Below are 22,695 nucleotides of genomic sequence, written 5' to 3'. Positions count from 1 at the left end.
TCTAGAAATCAACATCGCACTGCATGTTCACCAATGAAAACTCAAATTTAAAAAATAAATAATTTTTTTCAAAATTTAGTGGCTTGAAATAAAAGTAATTAATTAATTTTTTTAAATGTTGTATCACGATTTTTAAACATAAATTTATTTTAAAAAATACATCATAATGTTGAAGATTAACTGGCCTTTTCTCCCTGGAATTCTCAATTCCATGCTTTTTCTCACAGATTCTCCTCTCTAGTCCCACCTGGGTAGCAACCAGTAATCCAAGATTAAAGGGCTGGCAGCAGGGCTAAGCATTCTGGATCGATCTAGTGAGGGCAGGGTGCCCAGGCCAAGGCAGCCTCTAGGAGATATTTGTACCTACTCTACACAGACGTTCACTAGGCAACCCGTGTCACAAAGAAGCCTGCAGGAGTCTTTTGGACACAATGGGGGATTTAATTCGCTGAGTTTGGGTCAAATATCACTGATCACTTCCATATCACCAGTATCAAGAACAAGTTTTGCAACTAGTTTTCTTTGAGGAAGTAGTTACTAACTAGGCTATAAAATGAAGGAAAGCTCTTTTCCTGAGGTAGGGGTGAAGTGGGGAGGGTTACATTTAGGGACCAGTCTTTCCCCATTCAAGCAAGAAGAATTAATCAAGAAATCAAGCAAGATTTTATTCACGTAATAAAATCTATGCTCTTTTTGCCCTGAAACTTTAGACTTCTTTGGGTGGAAATAATAGGAATACTGCCAATTTTGCAAAAATAAATTTCTTCATTCTTGAGTTTTATGCTATGTCCATTTCCTTCCAGTTCATAACATTTTGTTTTTCTACAAGGGCATTGATAGGTCTGTATAAGTGGCACTGCAAAGGTTGTTAGGATCAAGGACAGATGTGTGCCTAGAGCTGCGTTATAAAAACGAGCCCCAGGGCGCCTGGGTGGCTCAGCTGGTTAAGCAACTGCCTTCGACTCAGGTCACGGTCCCGGAGCCCTGAGATCGAGTTCTGCATCAGGCTCCCAGCTCCATGAGGAGTCTGCTTCTCCCTCTGACCTTCTCGCCTCTCATGCTCTCTCTCACTGTCTCTCTCTCAAATAAATAAATAAAATTAAAAAAAATAATAAAAAATAAAAACGTCTGTAAGTAGCTCACTCTGAGTTGTCCGCTCACCATGGCTTGTCAGAATTAGTATTTTTTTTGTGCCCCTATTAATCTTTCAGCTCTAGTTTTCTCACTCTCTGGTTTCCTTTTCTCTTGCAGTTACCACATGGAACTGATGAAAACTGGCTTCAAAAGCTGTATAATAATTTTGTCAACAAGAACTCTTTCTTTGAGAAACCCAGGATGTCAAGTGCATCTTTCATCATCCGGCACTTTGCTGACAAGGTACAGGGAGAGTCTGGGGCGGTGCCGTCTGCGTTGGAGCTGGAGAGGCTTCCTAGATGCTGTGGGCAGGCAGGGGCTTCTCTGGCCAGACTCAAGTCACACTCGGTCTTGGTGCCTTGCCCTGATGAAGGAGACATGCGCGCGTGTCTAACAATTTTTAACTTGTTTTCGTCGCAAAATACGAGTTTCAACTGCAGTGCTTTAAAGATAAACGTGTGGCTAGTGGACCTCATTTCTGATTTTAGGTTTCTTGGATATTCATGAATCTCTTATCCGTTTGTTTCCTCTATGAAACGGTTAAAATCAAGACAGCATAATTGTTTTCAATAATGAAAGCTGGACCTTTTTTGAGGCTTTCCTTTTTCATTAAGTTGTAATATGTTTATTACACTGATAACGGGCTGGCTCAAGATGTTGCATTTTCTAGATTATCTTTATTTTCTTCTTTATTGATCTGTTTTTTTTATGAGACATTACTTTAATAAAAAGAAAAAGTTATTTAAAAATCACATTACAGAAAGCTTAGGAAATAGGGAAAAAAAAGAAAAATCACCATAACCACTTGCCATAAACATATGTTCTCCTCTTGTTTTCACTCCCTAAGGAAACTCCCGCCCTCAGAGCATTTGCTGGTTGGGTGTCACTCCTGGGGCCTGGCCAGTGCCTGGGCATCACGGGACCAGTGCTAGTGCTGGGGTCAGAGTGTGCTCATGGTGCCTGAGAGGGCAGGGCAGGGGGCAACAAGCTGGAAAGTTGTAATGATTTTGCGGGCTAGAGGAGCACTGTAAAAACCTGCTAGCATTTTTGATTCCTGAAGGGATGCATATGAAATGAATGATAATATCTCAGGTTGTATTTTCTAGTGGTTGTCTTCTGCAGTTCCACAGCTAGGATCCCATGGGAGAAAGGGGAAGGGGAGCAAAAAGGTATCAGATATATGGGATTGACTTCAAGACCCTCTTCACCATACTTGGTTTCTGCACATTTAATTCCTTCTCCCTGGCACTTCCAGGAAGTCCCTCTTAAAAGCAGCATTTGGGGTGGATTGCAGGTTGGTGGGAAAAAACCACATACACTGTAAGGTTAGCTTAGGTACCCTGTTTAATTAGCCAGGGAAATATAATCATTTTGAAAGTGAAACGGCTGCACTTAGATGTAGCAAGTCAGTGCATCTTCCCACAGTTCCCAGAGCTCCCGACAGAGGTGGCTGTGACACTGTCCCCACAGATGGTCTTATTACATTGTTAAACCTTTGTCCGTTTAAGCCAGTGGCTCACACCACCAGCCTGGAAGAATTTATGCAACAACCCAAGGTCTCCATTCACAAGGGAGTGTTTGAACACAGCCAGTGTTCCTAGTTCTTAATCCAAACTCTGCCCAGCAAGGATGCTGCCTCCCTTAAGGAGACAAAGCAGAGTATTTGCTCAGGGGTCTGTGAACACCCTCTCTGCCCCCAGATTCCAGCATCCCCAAAAGCCTGTTTTTGCACAGTCATGAAAATTGTACTTTGAACATATTTTCTAATTTATGAAAAATATGTATCATATAACCATGTAACCCAGAGGCATAAACTATTTGGGTTTGAATGTTTAAGCAACCACCGTGGATATGTTCAAGGGATTTAAGAAGCCTTATGGTTCTGAAAGGGCCGCAGGGAGTTTCCCTAAACCAGACTGAAGTAGTGCACACATTTACCCCCCTAACCAAACTCTAAGCGTTTTGGTGGCCCTCAAAGACTTTGTGGTCAAATGGTCAGTTTTTCTTTCCTCTCTACCATATTAATGTTGCTTTAGGAAAATATTTCTGTTTGAACCCAAAGGACCACACTGAGATAGTTTCCTCCTCCAGATGGCTTCAAAGGTAAAGCGAACCCCAAGCCAGTTCTTCGTCGAACTGTGTGTATTAACTGCACCCGCTGCAGAAATGACTGGTCACCTGTGGCTAGAAGGAACCAACAGGTGTATACAGTGTGATCAGTGACTAGTAAGAAATCCAGGCAGTGCAAGAGCCTGGCTCTTTCCATCAGCTGACGTATTCCCAGATCCCAAAGTTTTATATAAATGGTTTTCTGTGATAAACGAAACTGAATCTCTTTTTAAAGGCTTGCCTTTTTAGCCCCTTCATTCATCATTGTTTAAAAGGAAAAAGAAAAACCCCATGGTACTTAGATGCTGTCTGCTTTTGTTTCTTTGGAAATAATTAAATCCTTTCTCCGCGTAGGTAGAATATAAATGTGAAGGTTTCCTTGAAAAGAACAGAGATACCGTCTATGACATGCTGGTTGAAATCATGAGAGCGAGCAAGGTTTGTAAGTTTCTAAGGGGGTAATTAATGTTATTTGCTATATAACTTGACATGGACCTAGATGTGCATCAGGAAAGAGTAAGAAGTATGTGGGTGTGTGTACTGTCTTGCAGTGGCAAACTGTAGCTCAGACTGAGAAGAAATAACTGTTTTAAGAATTGGGACTGAAATATGTATCAGGCTTCTGAAAGCATCCAAATAAATATCCACTAGATATAAAATCAGAAATCAAGCCGGGCACGGTGGCACATGCCTATAGTCCCAGCTACTCGGGAGGCTGAGGCAGGAGGATCACTTGAGCCCAGGAGTTCTGGGCTGTAGCGCGCTATGCCGATCGGGTGTCTGCACTAAGGTCGGCATCAATATGGTGACCTCCTGGGAGCGGGGGACCACCGGGTTGCCTAAGGACGGGTGAACTGGCCCAGGTCAGAAATGGAGCAGGTCAGAACTCCCGAGCTGATCAGTAGTGGGATCGCACCTGTGAATAGCCACTACACTCCAGGCTGGGCAGCAGAGCGAGACCACGTCTCTTTAAAAAAAAAAAAAATCAAAATGTGTGGGAAGCCAGAGAGGAAGAATAGCTAACATATAGCCAGTTAAAGGACCACAGTTTACATTTGATTCATTCATTCACAAATATTTCTATAGCACTACCATGTGCCAAGCACTGGTCCTAGATTCCAGACACAGCAGTGAACAAGGCAGTCAGTTCCCGTCCTTGTGGAGGGACAGACCGTAACCACATAAGTAGCAATGGCAGGTGGTGCTAAGCATCCAAAGGAAACCAGGGCAAGACAGAAGGAGGGTGACCCAGGGAAAGCGGTGCTGGCTCCGATGCGTGAGCTCCTCAAATCCACAGTTCCGTATGAGGAATAGTGTCCTCAAAGGAATGACTTCTGGATTTTTCTCTTCCTCTTCAAACATTTCCTTATTAACATTTGAGACTAAGAATAAGCCATACATGAACCTTCATTGTGTGAATATTTGGTTAGATCATATTTATTATTTTCCTCTTTTAAAAGATCCCCAGTCCTCTGTTCTTATTCAAGCGTTCTGACCAGGTCCCGAATGAGCATGAGGGCTTCCCCGAACAATCATAAATAAGTCCCCAGCATGTCAACTTCGGTTATTAAAACCGATTTATGTTAGAGAATTCAGTGTGGAAATGGCCTGCATCTCGTGTACAAAATTAGTTGATTTAATTCACCAATTTCTTACTCGCCCCCAAGTGTACCCCCGGGTCCATTCTAGAAGATGGATGCGGGTCACGAGAAAGCACAGATGGGTGTCCCAGCTCAGCACAAAGCCTCTCAGAGGTGTGGCACGTTCAGACCCACTGGTTTCACGGGGGGCGGGGGTGGGGAGGAATACAGGGAGTCTCCTCCAAAGGAGACTGTCAATGTCTGATTTGAAAGGGGAAAAAAATGAATTTCCCTCTGAGAAGGTAAGACAAAGAAGTAATTGATGTTTGGTGGAAAGTAACGAGCATCTTAGAAGAAGATTATCTTATTTAGAAGAAATTAGAATTAATCTGAGTTAGGACACAGATTTTTTTTTTTTAACCTTATTCTAAGCAGATGAAGGGGTGGAGCCAGACAATATTTTAACAGAATCTCAAATAATGGGTAGAACTTAAATGTACAGGGATGAAAACGTGAGGGAGGAGATTCCAGGTGTGGAAACAGCATACGGACCCACGGACCCACGGCGACATCCGCACGGATTTCTCTCTGCTCACGTTCCTGGAAAGAAGCCCTGAGTCACCCTGAGGGAGGAGCGGCCTCTTGTGGGTTTCAGATCTGACTGTAGACATTACAGACTGCTAACCTCACTTTACACAGACCTGTTGTGACCGTTCTTTGTGGTTCGTATCAGCTGACGACTGAGAGTGAACACCTTTGGACATTGAAATCCTCTCTGTTTCTTCCAGTTCCAACTCTGCGCCAGCTTTTTTCAAGAAAGTGCGGTTCCTCCTTCCCCTTTCAGGTCAGCGATCACAGTTAAATCTGCAAAGCCAGTCATCAAGCCAAACAACAAGCAGTTCCGGACCACAGTGGGGAACAAGGTACTCCGAAAGTAACTGAGGGCGAGGGGGCCAGGCCCTACGGGGAGCCAGGCAGTTGTAGGGCCCGCAATCCAGGCCTGGATACGGGCACTGAGCTGCTTCACATCTACTATGTATGTAAGTGCAAAGAAAGGCCACAGATCATCGTCATCACATCTCAGCCTCCAAGGCTGTACACACCTGAGCAAACCACGTGTTCACACAGTGACATGACTTACTGAGTTCCCTGCTGTTTGGGAAAATTGGATGGAGCAGCATTCTTTCCAGAGTATAGGACCTGCTAGTAATCATCACAGTCATGGTTTGAAAGCTTTCATAATTTGTTAATGCATGAAGTTAACTTTTCTCCTTCTTAATTTTCAAAGATTAGGCCTTTTTTTTTTTTTTTTTTGGCCTTGACTTAAGCATGACATTTTTATCTCTGACCTTGTCTCCTAGTTCCGCAGCTCTCTGTATTTGCTCATGGAAACCCTCAATGCGACCACACCCCACTATGTGCGATGCATCAAGCCAAACGATGAGAAATTACCCTTCGAGTAAGTGTTTCTATGCAGCAGAGTGAAAACACCCAGGAGGCCATTTCTGTCACAATGTTGGAAATTTTGCTTATAATTCTCTTGAAGTTTACTGTTTCTAGCTTTTTAACAATTCAGAACAACTCGGTCCTTCACATGCACCGTAAGCCAGTACGGCCCCTCTCAGGGGGCTTGTCTCCAGGCCAAAGCAAAGGGACCAGCTTTCCAAGAATAGCCCACAAATGAAGCTCATGCCGCTGGGAAAGCCAGAGCAGCTCCTTGCTTATAGGAAGGATTTGTGTACAGCATAGTCACTAATAGTTATATTTTAACTATTAACTATAATGGTATTATAGTTAATAATACTATATTGTGTGTTGGAAAGTTGCTAACAGTGTAGGTCTTAAAAGCCCTCCTCACAGGAAAGAAACTGTTGTAACTATGGAGGAGGTGAGTGGGACCGTTTCACAGCGTGTACAAACACCAGGTCACTATGTTGCACACCTCCGAGCTATGACTGTGATGCTGCCTGTCAGTTAGACCTCAGTAAAAAAGAAAATTTGATTTTTGAAAGAAAGGTGGTAGAGGAACAGAGGTTTCCCCCTCCAACATGGCATGAGACGTGCAGCTTGCTGTCTGGAGCCCCTGGGAAAGCCCCAGGCTCAGGAGTGGACGTTGCAGAGTCTCTTTGAGCTGACTAGAGCTGAGAGGTGTCTGAGGGATGTGGCCCATCCTGGAGGTGGCCAGTGTCTGGGGAGACCACCAGACGCTCAGACCTCAGCTGGTCGGTGTCCCTGTCCCTTCAAGGGAATTCTAGCGTCAAATGGACACTCGGAGGGGGCGGGCGGGAACATTTCCTCCACTCTGCTTGTCCTGCAAAGCTGAACCAAAGGCCCTCTCCCCACAAAGCCGCCTCCCTGTTTCCACCGTCAGACTCCGTTGCTCATTTCTCCGAGACCTCAGTCAGCTTCCGGAAGGCCGGCAGAGCTGCTGTTTTCTGGGGGTCCATGGAGTGGCTGTTGGGGGCCAGCGTGGGGAGCGCAGAGGCCCACCCGGCTCCCCAGAGCCCCCGCCCAGGTGGCTCCACGGCACTGCTCCGAGGCACGTTTGTCCGTCACCATGGCTTAACCCATCTCCTGACTCACGTCTTCTTTCAGGTTCGACTCCAGAAGGATTGCTCAGCAGCTGCGAGCCTGCGGCGTCTTAGAGACGATTCGCATCAGTGCGCAGAGCTACCCATCCAGGTTCGTGGTCATGCCATGTGCTGGGGGGGAGGAAGGTCCAACTTCAGGTCTGCTGAGAACCAAGGGAGGGCCTGCCAGGTGTTTTTGTCAGATACCTGCAGAAGATGCCCCTAAGGGAAGACCAGAAGAGGGCCACTGACAGGCGGTGCGTGGGACAGGGGCCACTGCCACCCCATCACCTGTTTCTGTGGCTGATGAACTCCACCTGCCGCCTCTGCACTGCTCCTGGGGGAGGAGAGCACAATTGTTGGGGCAGAGTGTTAGCAGAAATACGGTATGGGGACCACGCAGGATGAGGTCAAAGGTCAGTGCTGTCATCCCAGGACTGACTCTACCACCCCATCAGCAGTGGGAACCGCAGATGGGCCATGCCTCCTCGCTGCCACGCTTCCTTAGATCCCCTTTGACTTTGCAGGTGGACGTACACCGAATTCTATAGTCGCTATGGTGTGCTCATGACCAAACAGGAGCTTTCGTTCCGTGATAAAAAGGAGGTGTGCAAAGTGGTTTTACACAGGCTCATCCAGGTCAGTCTCTCTCAACTCCGGGAGTGACAAGCTCTTACCGCGCTGCCTATCTCCAGGGTGTGTTTCCATACCCGCCTGTCTCAGAACTGCATTGTCATGAATGCCAAGGAAGAAAATATGCCCCATGTGTTTGGGTGCTGAGGTCAGAGCAGACACACTCACGGGGGCATCATCTCTTGAGAGTAGGAGTCACCATTAGGGACCCAGACTTGAACCCCAGCCTCCCTCAAAGTCTTCCTACATTGTCTTTCCACCATCAAAGGAGCTCCGATGGGCCTGGCTTGTATCACATGGTCAACTGAGAAGTCTCTGACCCAGGAGGGTCCCAGACAGGGCACCCCGTGTGGATTTGGTCATTGCTGCAGCAGTGAGTTGTGGGAAGGCAGTGAAGACAGAGGTACCATGGCCAGGAAAGGGGGCGGTGAAGGCAAACCAAAATGAAGATAGAAATCAGACCTTTCCAGGCTCTGCTCTCTTGTTGAGAGAAGCTGAAGCTTCCCAACAGCCCAACTGAGAATCACCGAACATTCACTCACCGCTCTCACCCCACAGATGGACCCCTGGACCTCAAGTCCATTTCTTCCCCCAGTGGCTTTAAACAGACTTCTCAAAAAATAAATTTTGAGGTCCTGATTAGAATTTTTCTGCTTTCTGTCAAGGAGCAGATGCGTCAAAATAACAATGTTTTGGCATCTTTGAATCTCTAAACATCTTTTCCAAACACTCTAGAAACTCTGAAAGATTTTTATTTCTGATTCTATCATTTTTCTCTTCCAGGATTCTAATCAGTACCAGTTTGGTAAAACCAAAATTTTCTTCAGAGCAGGACAAGTGGCCTATTTAGAGAAACTCCGACTGGATAAGCTCAGGCAGAGTTGTGTTGTGATACAAAAGCACATCCGTGGCTGGCTCCAGAGAAAAAAGTTCCTCCGAGAAAGACAAGCTGCTCTGACCATCCAGCAGTACTTCCGGGGTCAGCAGACCGTGAGGTACACCAGAGCAGAGGAAGCCAGGGGGTGGGTCAGAGGGGAAGGGGGCCGTGAGCCTGGAGATGAGAAGGTCACACCCTTGGGGCAGGGAGTGCTAACTCTGCCTACTGTTCCCACAGCAGAGGTGACCTCTAGGACCCTGAAGCTCTGATCAGGGTTTTGAAGTGAGACCAGGTATAGGGACGGGGCCCCTTTTCCACGGGAAGCGAAAATGCCAAAGGCAGTCAGGGTCCCTCCATAAATGCTGTGAGTAGCCACTGACCAACCTACCTGCAGAGAGTGGGGGTGCCGACAGTACCCGAGGGGATCCATGGCAAGGCTCTGCCAGCAAACTTGAGCACCTCCCAAGGGGATGGCTGAGTTGGGGGGCAGTTCCACCAATCCTGCTCCTCACTGAGTGCTTCCCAGAGGCCATGCCAAGTTGGCTAGTGAGAGGGTATCCTTCCCAACAGCAGCATGTGCTAGTGTGCATGGGCACTGCCTCTGTCCTTAGCATGCCATGAGGGGAGCGGAGAAGGCAGCTGTTTAAGGATCAGGCAGTGTCACGGGACCTGACCTCTACCTGAGCTGGTTTTGCCACCCCACCCCAGGTGACCATCTTACATATATACATAGTCAAGCTTGCCCTCCTGTGCCTCTGAGTCAGGCAACAGCAGCTGTCTTCAGGGCAGGAAAAGCCAGGGTTATCTTCTTCCCCAGGTCAGGCCCCCTTTCTGTTTAGGAATCACAGCGGCCTGACAGTTCTACCCCTGCTTACCTCTCGTGCCTGTCCCTTCATTCTGTTCCCATCCCCTGTCCTGCATGAGGCCTCCACCACCCCTTGCCTCCTGGTCCCACAGCACAGCCTCCCCCTGCTGTCTGTCTTCTGGAAGCAGAGTCTGTGGGAGCCCTCCAGTGACCCCTGTTTCCTACACTCAGTCTTTGGCATGGCATTCAAGGCCCCCCATGGCCTAGATGCATTCATGAGAATGGAAGCTCTGGGAGAGCCTGGACCCTGCTTTCATACACTACAATGGGTATTCAATAACTACATTTTTCAATAACACATGGTCTCTATTTTTCTAACCTCACTAATTTTTACATGTATCTTATATTCTGCCAGCTCCAGACAAATTCTCTTCTTCTGAATATTTCTAGCATTGCTTAGGCCTCCATATGTTCACTGGTCCTTAGCTTGAAATGCTTTTTCTAGCCTTCACTGTCTCCAGAAATCCTACTTCTCCATCAATGGCTGGCTCACAAGCAGAATGATAGTTCTATAAGATCTCTCTTATAGATCTTTTAGTCATTACTTTATTTTTCCTCTTATCCCCCCTGGCCATTCATAAGTCTGCAACATGAGGTTGTCAGCCCTGAAGGGAAGAGCTTTGTCTTCACCTCTGATCCTTTAGACAGGAGTTGACAAGCTTTTTCTGGAAGAGCCGAATATTCAGACTTTGGGGGCCAGACAGTTTCTCACAACTCTCCAACTTTGCTGTTGCTAGGCACGGATAAAATACAGATGACAGGTGTGGCGGTGTCCCCATAACACTGGACAATAATAGGTAGCAGGCTGCAGAATTGGTCCCTAGACTGTAGTTTGCCAAGCCCTGATCTAGAGCTGCTCCATGATTCCCCACCAGGCTGAATGAGCAAGTACACTGCCAAAGCCCCCTTTTCTTCTCACATATGTGAGCAACCGTGAACTGACCAGCCTGAATGTGGGGAGTGTGCAAGTTGCCACGTTGTTCCCCTGGCCTGGAGCAGGCCCACGTTCAGATCAGGGTGAACGGAAGCTGAGGAGACTGACTTCCAGCAGGCCTTAGACTCAATGAGTTCTAGAGTTTAACGGTAGATTTACAAAACATTTGACTATTCCTCAGTGGGGGGAGAAAATGCTGCACCAGCTCATCACTGTGCCAGGGAAACCAGGGCTCTGTGGATAACAGGTTCACTCTGCATTGTTTTTAACCAAGGAAAGCTGTTACGGCAACAGCCTTGAAAGAAGCATGGGCCGCCATCATCATTCAGAAGTACTGTCGTGGGTATCTTGTCCGCAGTTTGTACCAGCTGATCCGTGTGGCTGCCATCACCATCCAGGCCTACACCCGAGGACTCCTGGCAAGGAGGAGATACCGAAAGGTACGGCTGAGACCCTGCACTTTCTTAGTCATAGTCAGATGGTCTTTTTCTGCAGGAAGACCTTCATAGAGAGGAGTGCTGGTATCTTAGTGTTCGTACATGTCCGCTACAGGTCAGCTTGGTCATTTTTTCAGAAGTCTAGGTATAATAGGACTCTGTGGGTTAATTATAAGAAATTTGTATTTTACGCTGTGAGAATATTTTAATAGTTGTGTCTCTCAATGTTAGAGGAGTTGATAAGAGAAACAGTGGGGAACCAATCTGTGTTTCAAAAAATCTTGTTTTAAAGATGCTGGAGGAACACAAGGCTGTGATCCTACAGAAATACGCACGGGCATGGCTGGCCCGACGCAGATTCCAGAGTATCCGACGATTTGTGCTCAACATTCAGCTCACTTACAGGGTCCAGCATTTGCAGAAAAAGCTAGAAGACCAGGTAGGTGTTCATAATGTATCTTTCATATGTATTTTTCCAACTGATTTATTTTGTCCTGGGCCAATTCCTTAGCTAATGCTGTTAAGATTTATGCCCATGTTAGGAAGTTCAGATAGATTATGTGGACCACCTTATTCAGAAAACAGAAGTACACTGTAAAAGGCTGCTCCATGCAATTGTATAGGTTGTACACTGTGCAAGGTCAGCTGCTGAAGAGTGTAAGTGGGGCTGAAATCCAGGCTAACTTTGCTTTTGCCAACACATGTGTCCTGGTACAAAGCTGCCTTGAAACAGGAGTGCTTTTTTCTCACCTGTACAAAGATGTCCACATGCCAAGCCATGCTCCCTTAGGACTGTGTTGGCTCGGAGAAGTTGCTCCTTTCTAATTTGCCCAAAGGTCTATATGGTCTAACTGCAGCCCTGCCTATTTTGGGGAGACCTCTCATACCATCTCCCCTGGTGGGAAACAAAAATCCACATGCTCTTAGTCAGTGGGGAAGGGCTGTGTCATACGCAGCGTCCAGATCTGTAAAACTCACTTCTGGGCCTGTCCCAAACAATACCGAGATTCTCCTAGGGGAAACTTAAAACTTAGCCACGAACAGAGGCTTAGGAGTCCTTAGCAAATGGATAAATGTGCAAAAAACCCCTTGAAGTTTGGATGCAGTTTCTCCTTATTGTGCTCTTGTGCGGCAGGCCTGCGCCTTCCGGGTCCTGCGCAGACCAGTACCAAAAGGCTGCAGCGACAGCTGGGAGGAGGGCCTGTGGGGGTCCTGACACTGCCAGGGCTCCACCCTGGGCATGTTCGTTTGCTGGGGCTGCCATAACAAACACCCACAGCCTGTGTGGCCTACACAACAGACATTTCTTTTGTCACAGTTCTGGAGGCTAGAAGGCCAAGATCAAAGTATTGGCAGAGTTGGTCTCTACTGAGTTGTCCCTTCTTGACTTGCAGTGTCTGTGTCCTAATCTCTTCTTATAGGGACACCTATTGTACTGGATTAGGGCCCACCGATATGACCTCATTTTGCCTTAATTTTGTCTTTAAAGATCCTATCTCTATATATTCCGAGGTGTTGGGTATTAGGACTGTAACATGTGACTTTGGGGGCAGCAGGGGACACAGTGTATTCCATAGCATTAGGGTTGTCTTAGAGCTCCAGGATTGGGCTGGTCCTGCACTCAGAGTGCCATCAGCTCAGGAAGTGTGCCTGACCACATCTGCCTTGCTATTTGCTGTGGGATGAAGACACTCATACGTGCCATTGTAACTAAAACTGTGATCAGTGTAGATAAAGCCCTGATAGATCTAGATGCCATGTCAAATGTTGTGAGAGGCAAATGGAATTGCTTCTTTATTTTGGATAAACCCCCAAATATCTGCTGTTTTTTCCTCTAGAACAAAGAGAACCATGGGCTGGTAGAGAAGCTGACCAGCCTCGCCGCTCTTCGGGCCGGTGACACGGAGAAGATTCAGAAACTGGAATCCGAGCTGGACAAAGCAGCTGCCCACAGGCACAGTTATGAGGAGAAGGGGAAGAAATACAAGGCTGCCATGGAAGAGGTCTGTGCTGGTCGTGATTATGGAAATCCATGCGAGTCCTTTTGGGCAAGAGGTCACGGGACAGCATTTTCCCACAAAGCAGATTTCTGCAGAACAGATCAGATTTTGCTATTGGCGTCCATCAACAAAGGGAGGTCTACCTTTCAGGGGAGGAGATCAAAGGCCTAGAATCTGGGGGAAGGGGAGGAGGCTCGTGCTTCAAGACATGCAACATGAGGTTTCCTTTTTTTTCAACTAATGTGAAGTTATGAAAGCCCTTTTAAAGCAAAGGAACTCTGGCTAGATGCTTACCTCTCTTCAATGAGGATCTTGGTCCCCTGTCATTTGTCCTTCTGGAGCATGCCCTGAAGCATCTTCCCCAGAACAGCAGTGCAAAGTTTGGGGCAGGTTTTCATCTCTGTAGTCGAGTAAAATGAGCAGTAGACAGAGATCAGATGTCTCCGGCTTAGATCTCGTCTTTGCTGCCATCGGGTTGGGCAACATTGGGCAAGTCCCCTACCCTCTCTGATGTAAGATGGGAGTAACAAAAAGGGACTGACAGAGTCCTTGTAAGGATAAAGTTGTCAGATGAAATCATTTAGCCATGTGCCTACCATGGAGACCTGCACAACTGTGAGCTGCCGTTCTCTGAAGCAGTGGTGTTTATTACCCTCCACTCTCCTGTACTTTCCAAAGTCCTACGGCACCCAGGTTTGGGGCAGCCTGGAGCCCCAGGGCCCCCTCTCATGGCATGCACTGCCTGTCAGCAGCCATCAGCACGATTCAACAGATACTTTACTAGGAGAAGCTAAGATAATAGAGCTTCTGTCCCGATCACACATTCTTCCTGAGTAATAATACTCTCAAAATGTGGTTCCACTTTGTATCATAAATTATTGTCAGCCTATTAAATATATGCATACCTTGGCTATTGAGAAGCTTCCAGAAAAGGATAGAGGCATTTTCTTACTTTGAGGAAACCTTGGATTTGGTGATTGCTCCTTGACTTCAGCCATTGCCTGGCCAGGTTGAGAACCGTGTCTGCTTGAAGTCACACAGGTCCCCTGTGTGAGATGGAACGCAGCAGGGGGCTGGCGCCAGCTATCAGCCATGGATAGGAGCTGAGACGGACAGACAGATGAATGGACAGAAGGATGGATGGGCAAAAATGCAGCCTTTCACCAAGAAAGGCTGTGGTGACAAAACTTAAAGTGAGTTTTTTAAAAAAGCTTTTTTTCTTCCCTTCCCTAGAAACTGGCGAAGCTTCAGAAGCATAACTCAGAACTGGAAATACAAAAGGAGCAAATGGAGCTGCAGCTTCAAGAGAAGACTGAAGAGCTGAAAGGTAGAGCCCACGGTAGCCCGAGGCGTGCTCTCACGTGCTCACCTGTCCAGGCGTTCGGGAAATATCTGTTGGCGTGAACTGAGTTTTAGGTAGAATCAGGAATCTGTGATGCATTCCCAGTGAAATGAGAATGCTTTTTGCTTGGCAAGGAGCAACCATACTTAAGTTGTGGTAACGTTACCCTACAGATTCTTCTGTTGCATTCCCATCTTTTGTCCGATGGCACAGCAATCCCTGTCTCAGAACCGCCTGGGCCGTTTGCAAAATGCAGATGGCTGGGCTGTCAGCCTGGAACCCTTCCATCAGGAGGTGGTGTCTGTGCGTGGTGCGGCCGGGATGGTTCAGACGTGGGTCTTTTTGACACCTTTGTGGCGATATGATGCACAGGCAGGGTAACACTGCAGTAATGCTGCTGCTGGCCGAGAGTCTGTAGTCAGATTTCAGATCTGTCTGAATGACTTGGTGTAAGCAGTCACTTCCCCCGGCTCCTGCCCTGGCTGTGAGGGAAGGCCCTGCTGAGCCCTTGAGTAGCCCCCTTGAGATTTCTGACACAGCCACTTGGAACCAGTGGTATTCCCTTCATTCAGGGGCATGAAACAGGCACCCTGAGCCTAGCTCTGTCTCACTCAGAGGCTACCTGTAGGCACTTGCACAATCCCAATGAGAATGGGAACCTGATGGTTCCCGTCCAGATGGCGGAAATGACCACACTTGCTTCTCTGTACTGTCCAGAGCTCTTCTCTGCGAGCCCTGACGGGGCAGCAGGGCCTTGGTAGCTCAGGCCTGAGGATCTGGCACACACCGGAAGCCTAGCAGGCAGTGGATACACCAGGGTCCAGAGGAGCCCGGGGGTGCTGGTCAGCGTGTGGAGAAACATGTGTCAGGAGGAGGAAATAAACACCCCGAGTCCTGACTAGCTGAGCAAGAAAGGGGCTGCCAAGCCCGGGAGTGTCCTCCTGCTCCAGATGACCTGTGGTGTCCACTAGGTCTCTGAGGACCATGATGTAGGTGTTGATGGGCACATGTGGTCAGAGCAAACCTGAATGAGGGAAGGGCTTGCCTACCTCTGTTTTTTTTAATTACGATATACGGCTCCTGGGTATATTTTGCTCTTTCTTCTAACTCTAAGTGATTTTTCCCATAAGGACATTTAAATTCCTACAAATGTGTCCTGAGAAGTACATATTTGACAGCACTGACATGTTTGGGTCCATAATTTTATATTTCCTTCCAAAAAGTGCCTGAAAACTTTCAAACCCAGTGTTCATAAAGTGCTTATCCTATGGGTCTCTCTACATGTGGCAAACAGTGTTGTGTGAAAAGCACCAGCCTTCGCTTACCCTGGGACCTGTGACTAAGGGATGTTACCACACATTTCCCCTTTTTGAAATTCCAACATGGACACCATCCATGGCTCCCAGGAAGAAAGTCACGCTCAGGCAGCTTTTTCATCCCTTGGCAAATGGTCTAAGTTTTAGTAAGCACCAGAACGAAAGCTGATTCTGTGAGTGAAGTAAAAATTGAAATTATATCAAATATGCTGGCTTCTAAATTAGAGCTTAAACATTTTTCTAGTATCTTCTGGCTGAATCATGACATTCTGAGGCAGTCCTTTTGATTCAGGGACATTTGATACCTCATTTGAATACTGTTTGTTTTTTTTTAAAAGATTTTATTTATTTATTTGACAGAGAGAGATCACAAGTAGGCAGAGAGGCAGGCAGAGAGAGAGAGAGAGGAGGAAGCGGGCTCCCCGTCGAGCAGAGAGCCCGATGAGGGACTCGATCCCAGGACCCTGAGATCATGACCTGAGCCGAAGGCAGCGGCTTAACCCACTGAGCCACCCAGGCGCCCTTGTTTTTTTGTTTTCTTTCTTTCTTTCTTTCTTTCTTTTAATCAAATAATTCAGGGTAGCTTTCATCACCTCCTCCTGGGGCTCCCCTCTGGGGCAGGATTCAGAAGTGAGGTAGAAGTCAAAGATGGGATGTCAACGAAGTACAGATAGAGATGTCAGGCTTTGATGGGTTACCCCATTTTCAAGGCACCTGTCGTGTGTGGATGTGTTGCGAACCCAGGACTGTCACAGCTTCAGAATGTACGTGGCTTCCGGCTGCCCAGTGTTGCCTCAACCTACCGTTTGTTGTTGGAGACTCTTGTGCTGAAAGGCAACAGCAGCTTTGTCAGACTTCCTCTTCCCCAGATGAAGACAGACACTTAATCGTTTTCTTGGTTATGGTGAGCCAAGAGAACCACTTTGGCTCCCCTCTCCCTGCCAGGGGACATATGGCCTCCGTCAGAGACAGTTTGGGTGGTCACTGCACAGGACGGCCCCCTCTCCACAACAAGGTATTCTCCAGTCTGAAGCGTTGACAGTATCAAGACTGAAACCCCATCATAAACTGACCATTTTCCTTCCCAGAGGGTGTCTGTGTGCTTTTAATAGTCATATATATCGTCTCAAAGCCAATTATGCCTTTTTAAACAAGTAATACCCAGACCGAAAAAGTACTATGAATGAAACTATTCACACATTTCCAGCATGACCAGTTTGTGAGAATTATTATTTCCCCTTCTTGCCTGCATTTCTAATTTCTAAATTATAAAAAGTGGCCGTAACCCTCCCATCTTCAGTCCTACTCATCCCAAGTAGCCCATGATTGTTCTCACAGCCACGCTTTCTTACGTGTGACATGACGCCTTCGAGGTACTGGGTGCAGACATATTTCCAAGGGCGTTCTCTCTTCACAGAAAAGATGGACGACCTCACCAAGCAGCTCTTTGATGATGTGCAAAAAGAGCAAGAACAGAGAATGTATGTAATCTGGTTTGCCTTCAAGTTACTGCTTCCTTCTCTCTCTCCTGTTTTATATTTTGCTTCTCAGCTTGCTGATAGCAGGTCACAGATCCAGGAAAGCGGGGAGGTGAATATTTGTAGGAAGTGAGGGACTCCGATGTGTGAGAGCCGAGGCCCCCAGGGTGCACCTTTCAGGCCCATCTCCCGTCCTTCAGCGGTGGGCAGTGGACCCCCAGGAATTTCCCACTTTCCCTTCATGGCTAAGACAGAAGTTCAGACACGGCCATCCCTTTCAGCTTCCATCAAGTCCAAGAAGTAAAATTATTGCCTAGGAAATAAGCCTGCCTCCCTCCCCTGTCTGTTGTGTCTGTTAACTTGACTCTTGCCTCAGTCAATAGGGGTGGAACCCACCTCACAATAGTTGAGGCAGGTCCCCATGACCTTGTACTCTGCCAGCCCCACCTGCCCTAGCTCAGTATCAAACACCCTGCTAATCTGCAAAGGCTGCAGTCTACACTTTCCTTTCTTAGAGAGTCAACTCAGAGCTCTTAGATCTTAAAGTAGGGATATGTGGCAGGGTGTTGGGGAGAGACAAAATATCCTTGGCATGTTTCATTTGGGGGCTGGAAGGCTCAAAGCTGGGTGGAAGGACATATGCCTTCCCCGCTTGGTTGGCAGAGGAGCCTGAGTCTTAGTAAGGAGCAGGATGCCAAATCGTTAGTGGCGGGAACGTACCCAAGAGCTCCAAGAGTTACCAGATACGTGTTTCACAATCCTATGTGAGTTTTAGAATAGGGAGATTGGGTTCTTCACCTTGAAAATTTTATTTGTCTGTGAACACTCAACTCCAGGAAAGGAGCTCAGTTTTTGGCCTACACTGTGCACGAGGGCAGGTGGAGCAATCATTTGGAGAGGGGGTTTGGAGAGGCAGGCTGAGGCCAGGTCACTTCAAGTTCTTCACCATCTTCATCAGCTCCCACCGGTAGCATGGACTGGTCCTTTCAGCTGACTGGGGACATTTTAGCCCCTGTCACAACCCATGAGGGGCGCCCAGATGCCCGCAGCCTGTGGGTGGCTCCCAGCCCGCATAGGTACAAGTCTGCGATCCTTTCAGCATGGACGTCTGGCTGCTGTTTGCTCCTTTACAAGTGCTCTACTGTCTTCTTAGGAGCACTGTGGTTTTTTGAAACACCGGAGAACAAAGTTAAGAAGTTTGTTAATATCTGTGAAAGGAAATGAAACACAAACCTACTGGGAATGTGATTCTCCTCCTGGGGGTTCTCGCTTTGTGTTACGGAAGCTGGTCATAAAACAAGCAGAGATGAGAGCTTGGCCAGTAGAGCGATGATTTCATAAACTCGTGGAGCCCTTGGGACTACTTCCGTTCTGACTGGACCCTCTGGGCTACATTGGGCTGGTCTAGGTCATGTCTCTCTTTGGTTATTTTCTTGGTCAGTCACCCCATATTTAATAGAGCAATCATCTCACAAGGAATTGGATTTCTTTCTTTTTTTTCTTTCTTTCTTTTTTTTTTAAGATTTTATTTGTCAGAGAGAGAGAGAGAGAAAAAAGTAGGGGGTGGGGCAGAGGGGGAAGCAGGCTCCCCACTGAACAAGAAACCCGATTTGGGACTCAGTCCCAAGACCTTGAGATTGTGATCTGAGCCAAAGGTGGATGCTTAACCCACTGAGCCACCCAGGCGTCCCAGGAATTGGATTTCCACGGACTTTTAGGCACCTGGATTTGCTGCAGGTTATTGTAGAACATTGAAGGGCTGGCCCTCTGACATGTTAAATGGCTGTATTAAATTATTTAGGACCTAGCCAGGATCCTTGGAATCCTTGAGTTCCAGGATCCTTGGAACACAGCAGGGGCCAGGGCATGGCAGACTGTGCCAAGGTCTTTGAGAAGGGAAGGGCCCCTCCAAGAGACCACAGGGAACCCTACGGAGCTAGGGTGGCTTCAGGAATGGAGTATCGCACCACTGCTGAGTCTTGGAGTTTAGCCTCCCTACCCTATGTCTCCTCTGTGTGATCAGAGTAGAGCTACATTTCTCAGATCAGAAGGTGTAAGAAGCTTCCCTAACATAAGGGGACAGGAAACTGGCAGCTAAAAGTAAGGCCATTGTCTGTTGGAACGGTCACAGTGGATCCTAATTAACTTGTCTCCTTTCCGAGTCTCTTCTCATTACTTTCAAAATGATGTCTTGTTCTAATTCATGGTAAAGACTTTAGAGAAATTCTCAATTACTCATTTCTTTTTTTTTTTTTTTGGCGTCTAGACTTCTTGAAAAAAGTTTTGAACTGAAAACACAAGACTACGAGAAGCAGATCTGGTCTTTGAAAGAAGACATTCAAGCTCTCAGAGCGGAGAAAACGCACCTGCAGCACCAGCTAGAGGAAGAACGGGTCACCTCCGATGGCTTAAAGGGGGAGGTGGCCCAACTGAGAAAGCAGGCAAAGGTAGAAGGGGCTTCCCGCCTGCAGATGAGCTCCCTGGCTGTGCCGTGTGAGCTGCACGGAGGGGGCACTTCCACAGTCCCATGGGGTCAGGTAGCTAAGAGCATCTGAATAAGGCCAAAATCTAAAGGATCCTGATCCCTTCAGTTCTTCTAAGGAGGAACCCCCAAGTTGCCTTTGACTCACCAGTCATTAGTTTTCATATTTTAAAAGTCAGCTTTCTAACTCTTTTGAAATTAAGTGAAGTTATTCAAATATGCTGACCTAGAGAACACTTCCAGATTAAATGATAAATTGATGTGAACCCTTCTTCTACATTCCATCATGTTGTTATAGTTCTATAAACACCTGTCTTAAAATTAAAATACCTTATTATCAGAATGTTTTAAATTGTTATCAGAAAATCCACAAAAGCAGTGATCCCTGCTTGGACAGTCGAGGCTTAACTGAATTCCTTCCCTACACCAGAAAACACATACCCAAGTGCCCCTGTGTTCTTTAGTGCAAAATATCTCAGTGTGAGTTTGGAAAGCTTTTAAGCTTCCACTAAATAAGTGAAATGCGTGTTGGTAGAATGTTGTTAAGATTATGCAAATGTTTGCTGTAATGGTCGTGGAATAGCCACGCATGGCTTAGAAGAAACTGTAGGAATCCCATCTAGGTCACCTCTTGACAAGAGAGCTGTCCACATCCTCTGGGTCCCAGTTTCCTGTCGTTGAGAAGGAAGAGTTTGGACCGTGGGATCGGGGAAGACCACGTATTGCTCTGACTGCTTCACTCTTAGCAGCCACATGAGGCTCGCATCAATCCCTGGGAGTTGTGTCCTCTGCCTAGTCTGTATCTTGGGACATCATAGGGCTGCCCTTGAGTGAGACCCCACTATTTGTCACTCACTTCTTCTTTGGTAGGAAACATGGCCCAAACCCTCTGATGTGGTATATTAAGATTCATCTGATTTTCACAGAAAATAAACATCATCAGTCTGGAAGTAAGCACATCTATGACTTGGAACATTTGTCAAAACGTTACCAAGAGCAGGGCTTTTGGATTGGACAGTCCTGGGGCCCCATCAGCTTCCCTGTGTGGCCCTGAGCATGCCATTTCCCCTCTGTCACCCCAGTTTTCTCATCTGTAAATTATTACTCCATCACCGAGGGGCCTATTATAAGGAAGAGGTCATGTATGTGAAGTGATTGGTAAATGTCAGTTGGATCTTTCTCCTCACCCTCTGAGGAAACTGGGGCTATGGCCCTCAAACACTTAGACAAACTGAGAAAATATCAAGGCAGGGTTATTTCCCGCTGCATATCTCCCAGAGCTACAATCCCTCACACCTGTGACCCTTACTCAGTCTGGCCTCACAATGTAATAAAGACAGAATACAGCCTCTTCCCCACAACCTCTGCTCCTCCTCGGCCAACTCCCAGCCTCCCGGGTATCCTTGGCTCTGCCCCAAGAGTTCATCGTACCAGTGAAAGAGAATTTAACCCCTTAGGTTTTACTCCTCTTGGGCCCCCTTCCTCCCCAGGCCAGCCCAGCCCAACCTTGAAGTAAGAAGCTATTTTTCCGTTTATGTAGTAAGAAAACCAATTCTATTGCTATAACTGACTACATCTGGGAATAAGTAGCCACATTTTGAGCAGTGAAACATACTTCAAGGCCACAATGTGTGGGCAGTGATGATTTAACAAGATGCTAGCTGGGTGAGGCTGTCTTGGGTAGATGCACGATACCGTGTTCGTATTCTCTTTGTCTGGTATAAGCCATAATGTCTACTTCTTCTTTACCCGATACCGTCACTGCCGTGATACAGACAATCTCTGAGTTTGAAAAGGAGATAGAGCTACTTCAGACACAGAAGATAGATGTGGAGAAACACGTGCAGTCACAGAAACGGGAAATGAGAGGTAAGAAAAATAAGAGTCACTGAGCCTACGGGCGCAGACCCAGTTTACCACGGGCGTCACCGCTAAGGAAATGTATCCTCTGGTATGATGAGCCCAGTTGGTTTGCTGGTTGGTTGGACAAGTGGCAAGTTGAATAGCTGGTTGATGTCATAGCTGGTAGGTTGGTTAGTTGATTGGCTGAACAGCTGCTAAGTTAGCTGATGGTATGGTTAGCTGTGTGAAATCTAGAAAAGTGGGACCAAAAAAGGGACTGGGAGAAGAGAAATCATGCAGAAATGTCATTTATACCAGCTCTGCCTTTTCCTCTCAGAAAAGATGTCCGAGATCACCAAACAACTTCTTGAAAGTTATGACATTGAAGATGTTAGAAGCAGGTAATCATTTTTGCGTTACCAAACCTTTAGAATCACTTTGCACATGAGTGAGATGATTGCTTTTCTTACTCCCCTTATTTTCCAGGCTCTCGTTGGAAGATTTGGAACATTTAAATGAGGATGGAGAACTTTGGTTTGCTTATGAAGGACTAAAGAAAGCAACACAGTAAGAAACTCTCCCGGAGTTCTTTTTGATTTTCAGAGATAATAAATATTAGAAAGTCAAAAGTTTACCTTCCATAGATTTGACACAAAAGAAATTTGGAGTGGAGTAGTGGAATGATCTAATAATCACTGGAAGTATTTCAAGAATTAAGTAATGAGCTTAATAATAAAAAACAATCTTTTTATAGGATAAACTCCTGAGTCGTAAAACCTATAATCTGTACAGGGAAAACAGATGATATCAAATAAGGTAGCCAGTGTTGCCATAGAGATATAACTATGTTTAAATTTAAGAAATTTGCTGTAATCTTTTATTTGCAAACTTTATCTTTTATTTATTTATTTATTTTTTATTTTTTTGATAGACAAAGATCACAAGTAGACAGAGAGGCAAGCAGAGATGGGGGTGGGGGGAGCAGGCTCCCCGCTGAGCAGGGACCCCAATGTGGAGCTCAATCCCAGGACCCTGAGATCATGACCTGAGCTGAAGGCAGAGGCTTTAACTCACTGAACCACCCAGGGGCCCTGCA

General features: G+C 46.7%; 1 protein-coding gene across 1 annotated transcript in view; it reads left to right on the top strand.

The window, feature by feature from the left end:
• Nucleotides 1-22,695, top strand: part of MYO5C (myosin VC) — a 93,177-nt gene that overhangs the window by 38,858 nt on the left and 31,624 nt on the right. Inside the window, exons 13-28 of the mRNA XM_032343752.1 lie at nucleotides 1,252-1,377; nucleotides 3,598-3,681; nucleotides 5,612-5,746; nucleotides 6,185-6,282; nucleotides 7,419-7,505; nucleotides 7,921-8,032; nucleotides 8,810-9,021; nucleotides 10,977-11,142; nucleotides 11,432-11,578; nucleotides 12,978-13,142; nucleotides 14,373-14,466; nucleotides 17,215-17,278; nucleotides 19,542-19,722; nucleotides 21,533-21,626; nucleotides 21,937-22,000; nucleotides 22,086-22,166. Of these exons, the coding sequence (XP_032199643.1) occupies nucleotides 1,252-1,377; nucleotides 3,598-3,681; nucleotides 5,612-5,746; nucleotides 6,185-6,282; nucleotides 7,419-7,505; nucleotides 7,921-8,032; nucleotides 8,810-9,021; nucleotides 10,977-11,142; nucleotides 11,432-11,578; nucleotides 12,978-13,142; nucleotides 14,373-14,466; nucleotides 17,215-17,278; nucleotides 19,542-19,722; nucleotides 21,533-21,626; nucleotides 21,937-22,000; nucleotides 22,086-22,166 (1,910 nt within the window). The remainder of the gene's footprint in view (nucleotides 1-1,251; nucleotides 1,378-3,597; nucleotides 3,682-5,611; nucleotides 5,747-6,184; nucleotides 6,283-7,418; nucleotides 7,506-7,920; nucleotides 8,033-8,809; nucleotides 9,022-10,976; nucleotides 11,143-11,431; nucleotides 11,579-12,977; nucleotides 13,143-14,372; nucleotides 14,467-17,214; nucleotides 17,279-19,541; nucleotides 19,723-21,532; nucleotides 21,627-21,936; nucleotides 22,001-22,085; nucleotides 22,167-22,695) is intronic.

This window comes from Mustela erminea, chromosome 5 (assembly GCF_009829155.1).
Source record: "Mustela erminea isolate mMusErm1 chromosome 5, mMusErm1.Pri, whole genome shotgun sequence".
NCBI lineage: Eukaryota > Metazoa > Chordata > Mammalia > Carnivora > Mustelidae > Mustela > Mustela erminea.
The sequence above is the reverse complement of the archived record's forward strand: the minus strand, read 5'-3'. Positions and strand labels throughout refer to the sequence as shown.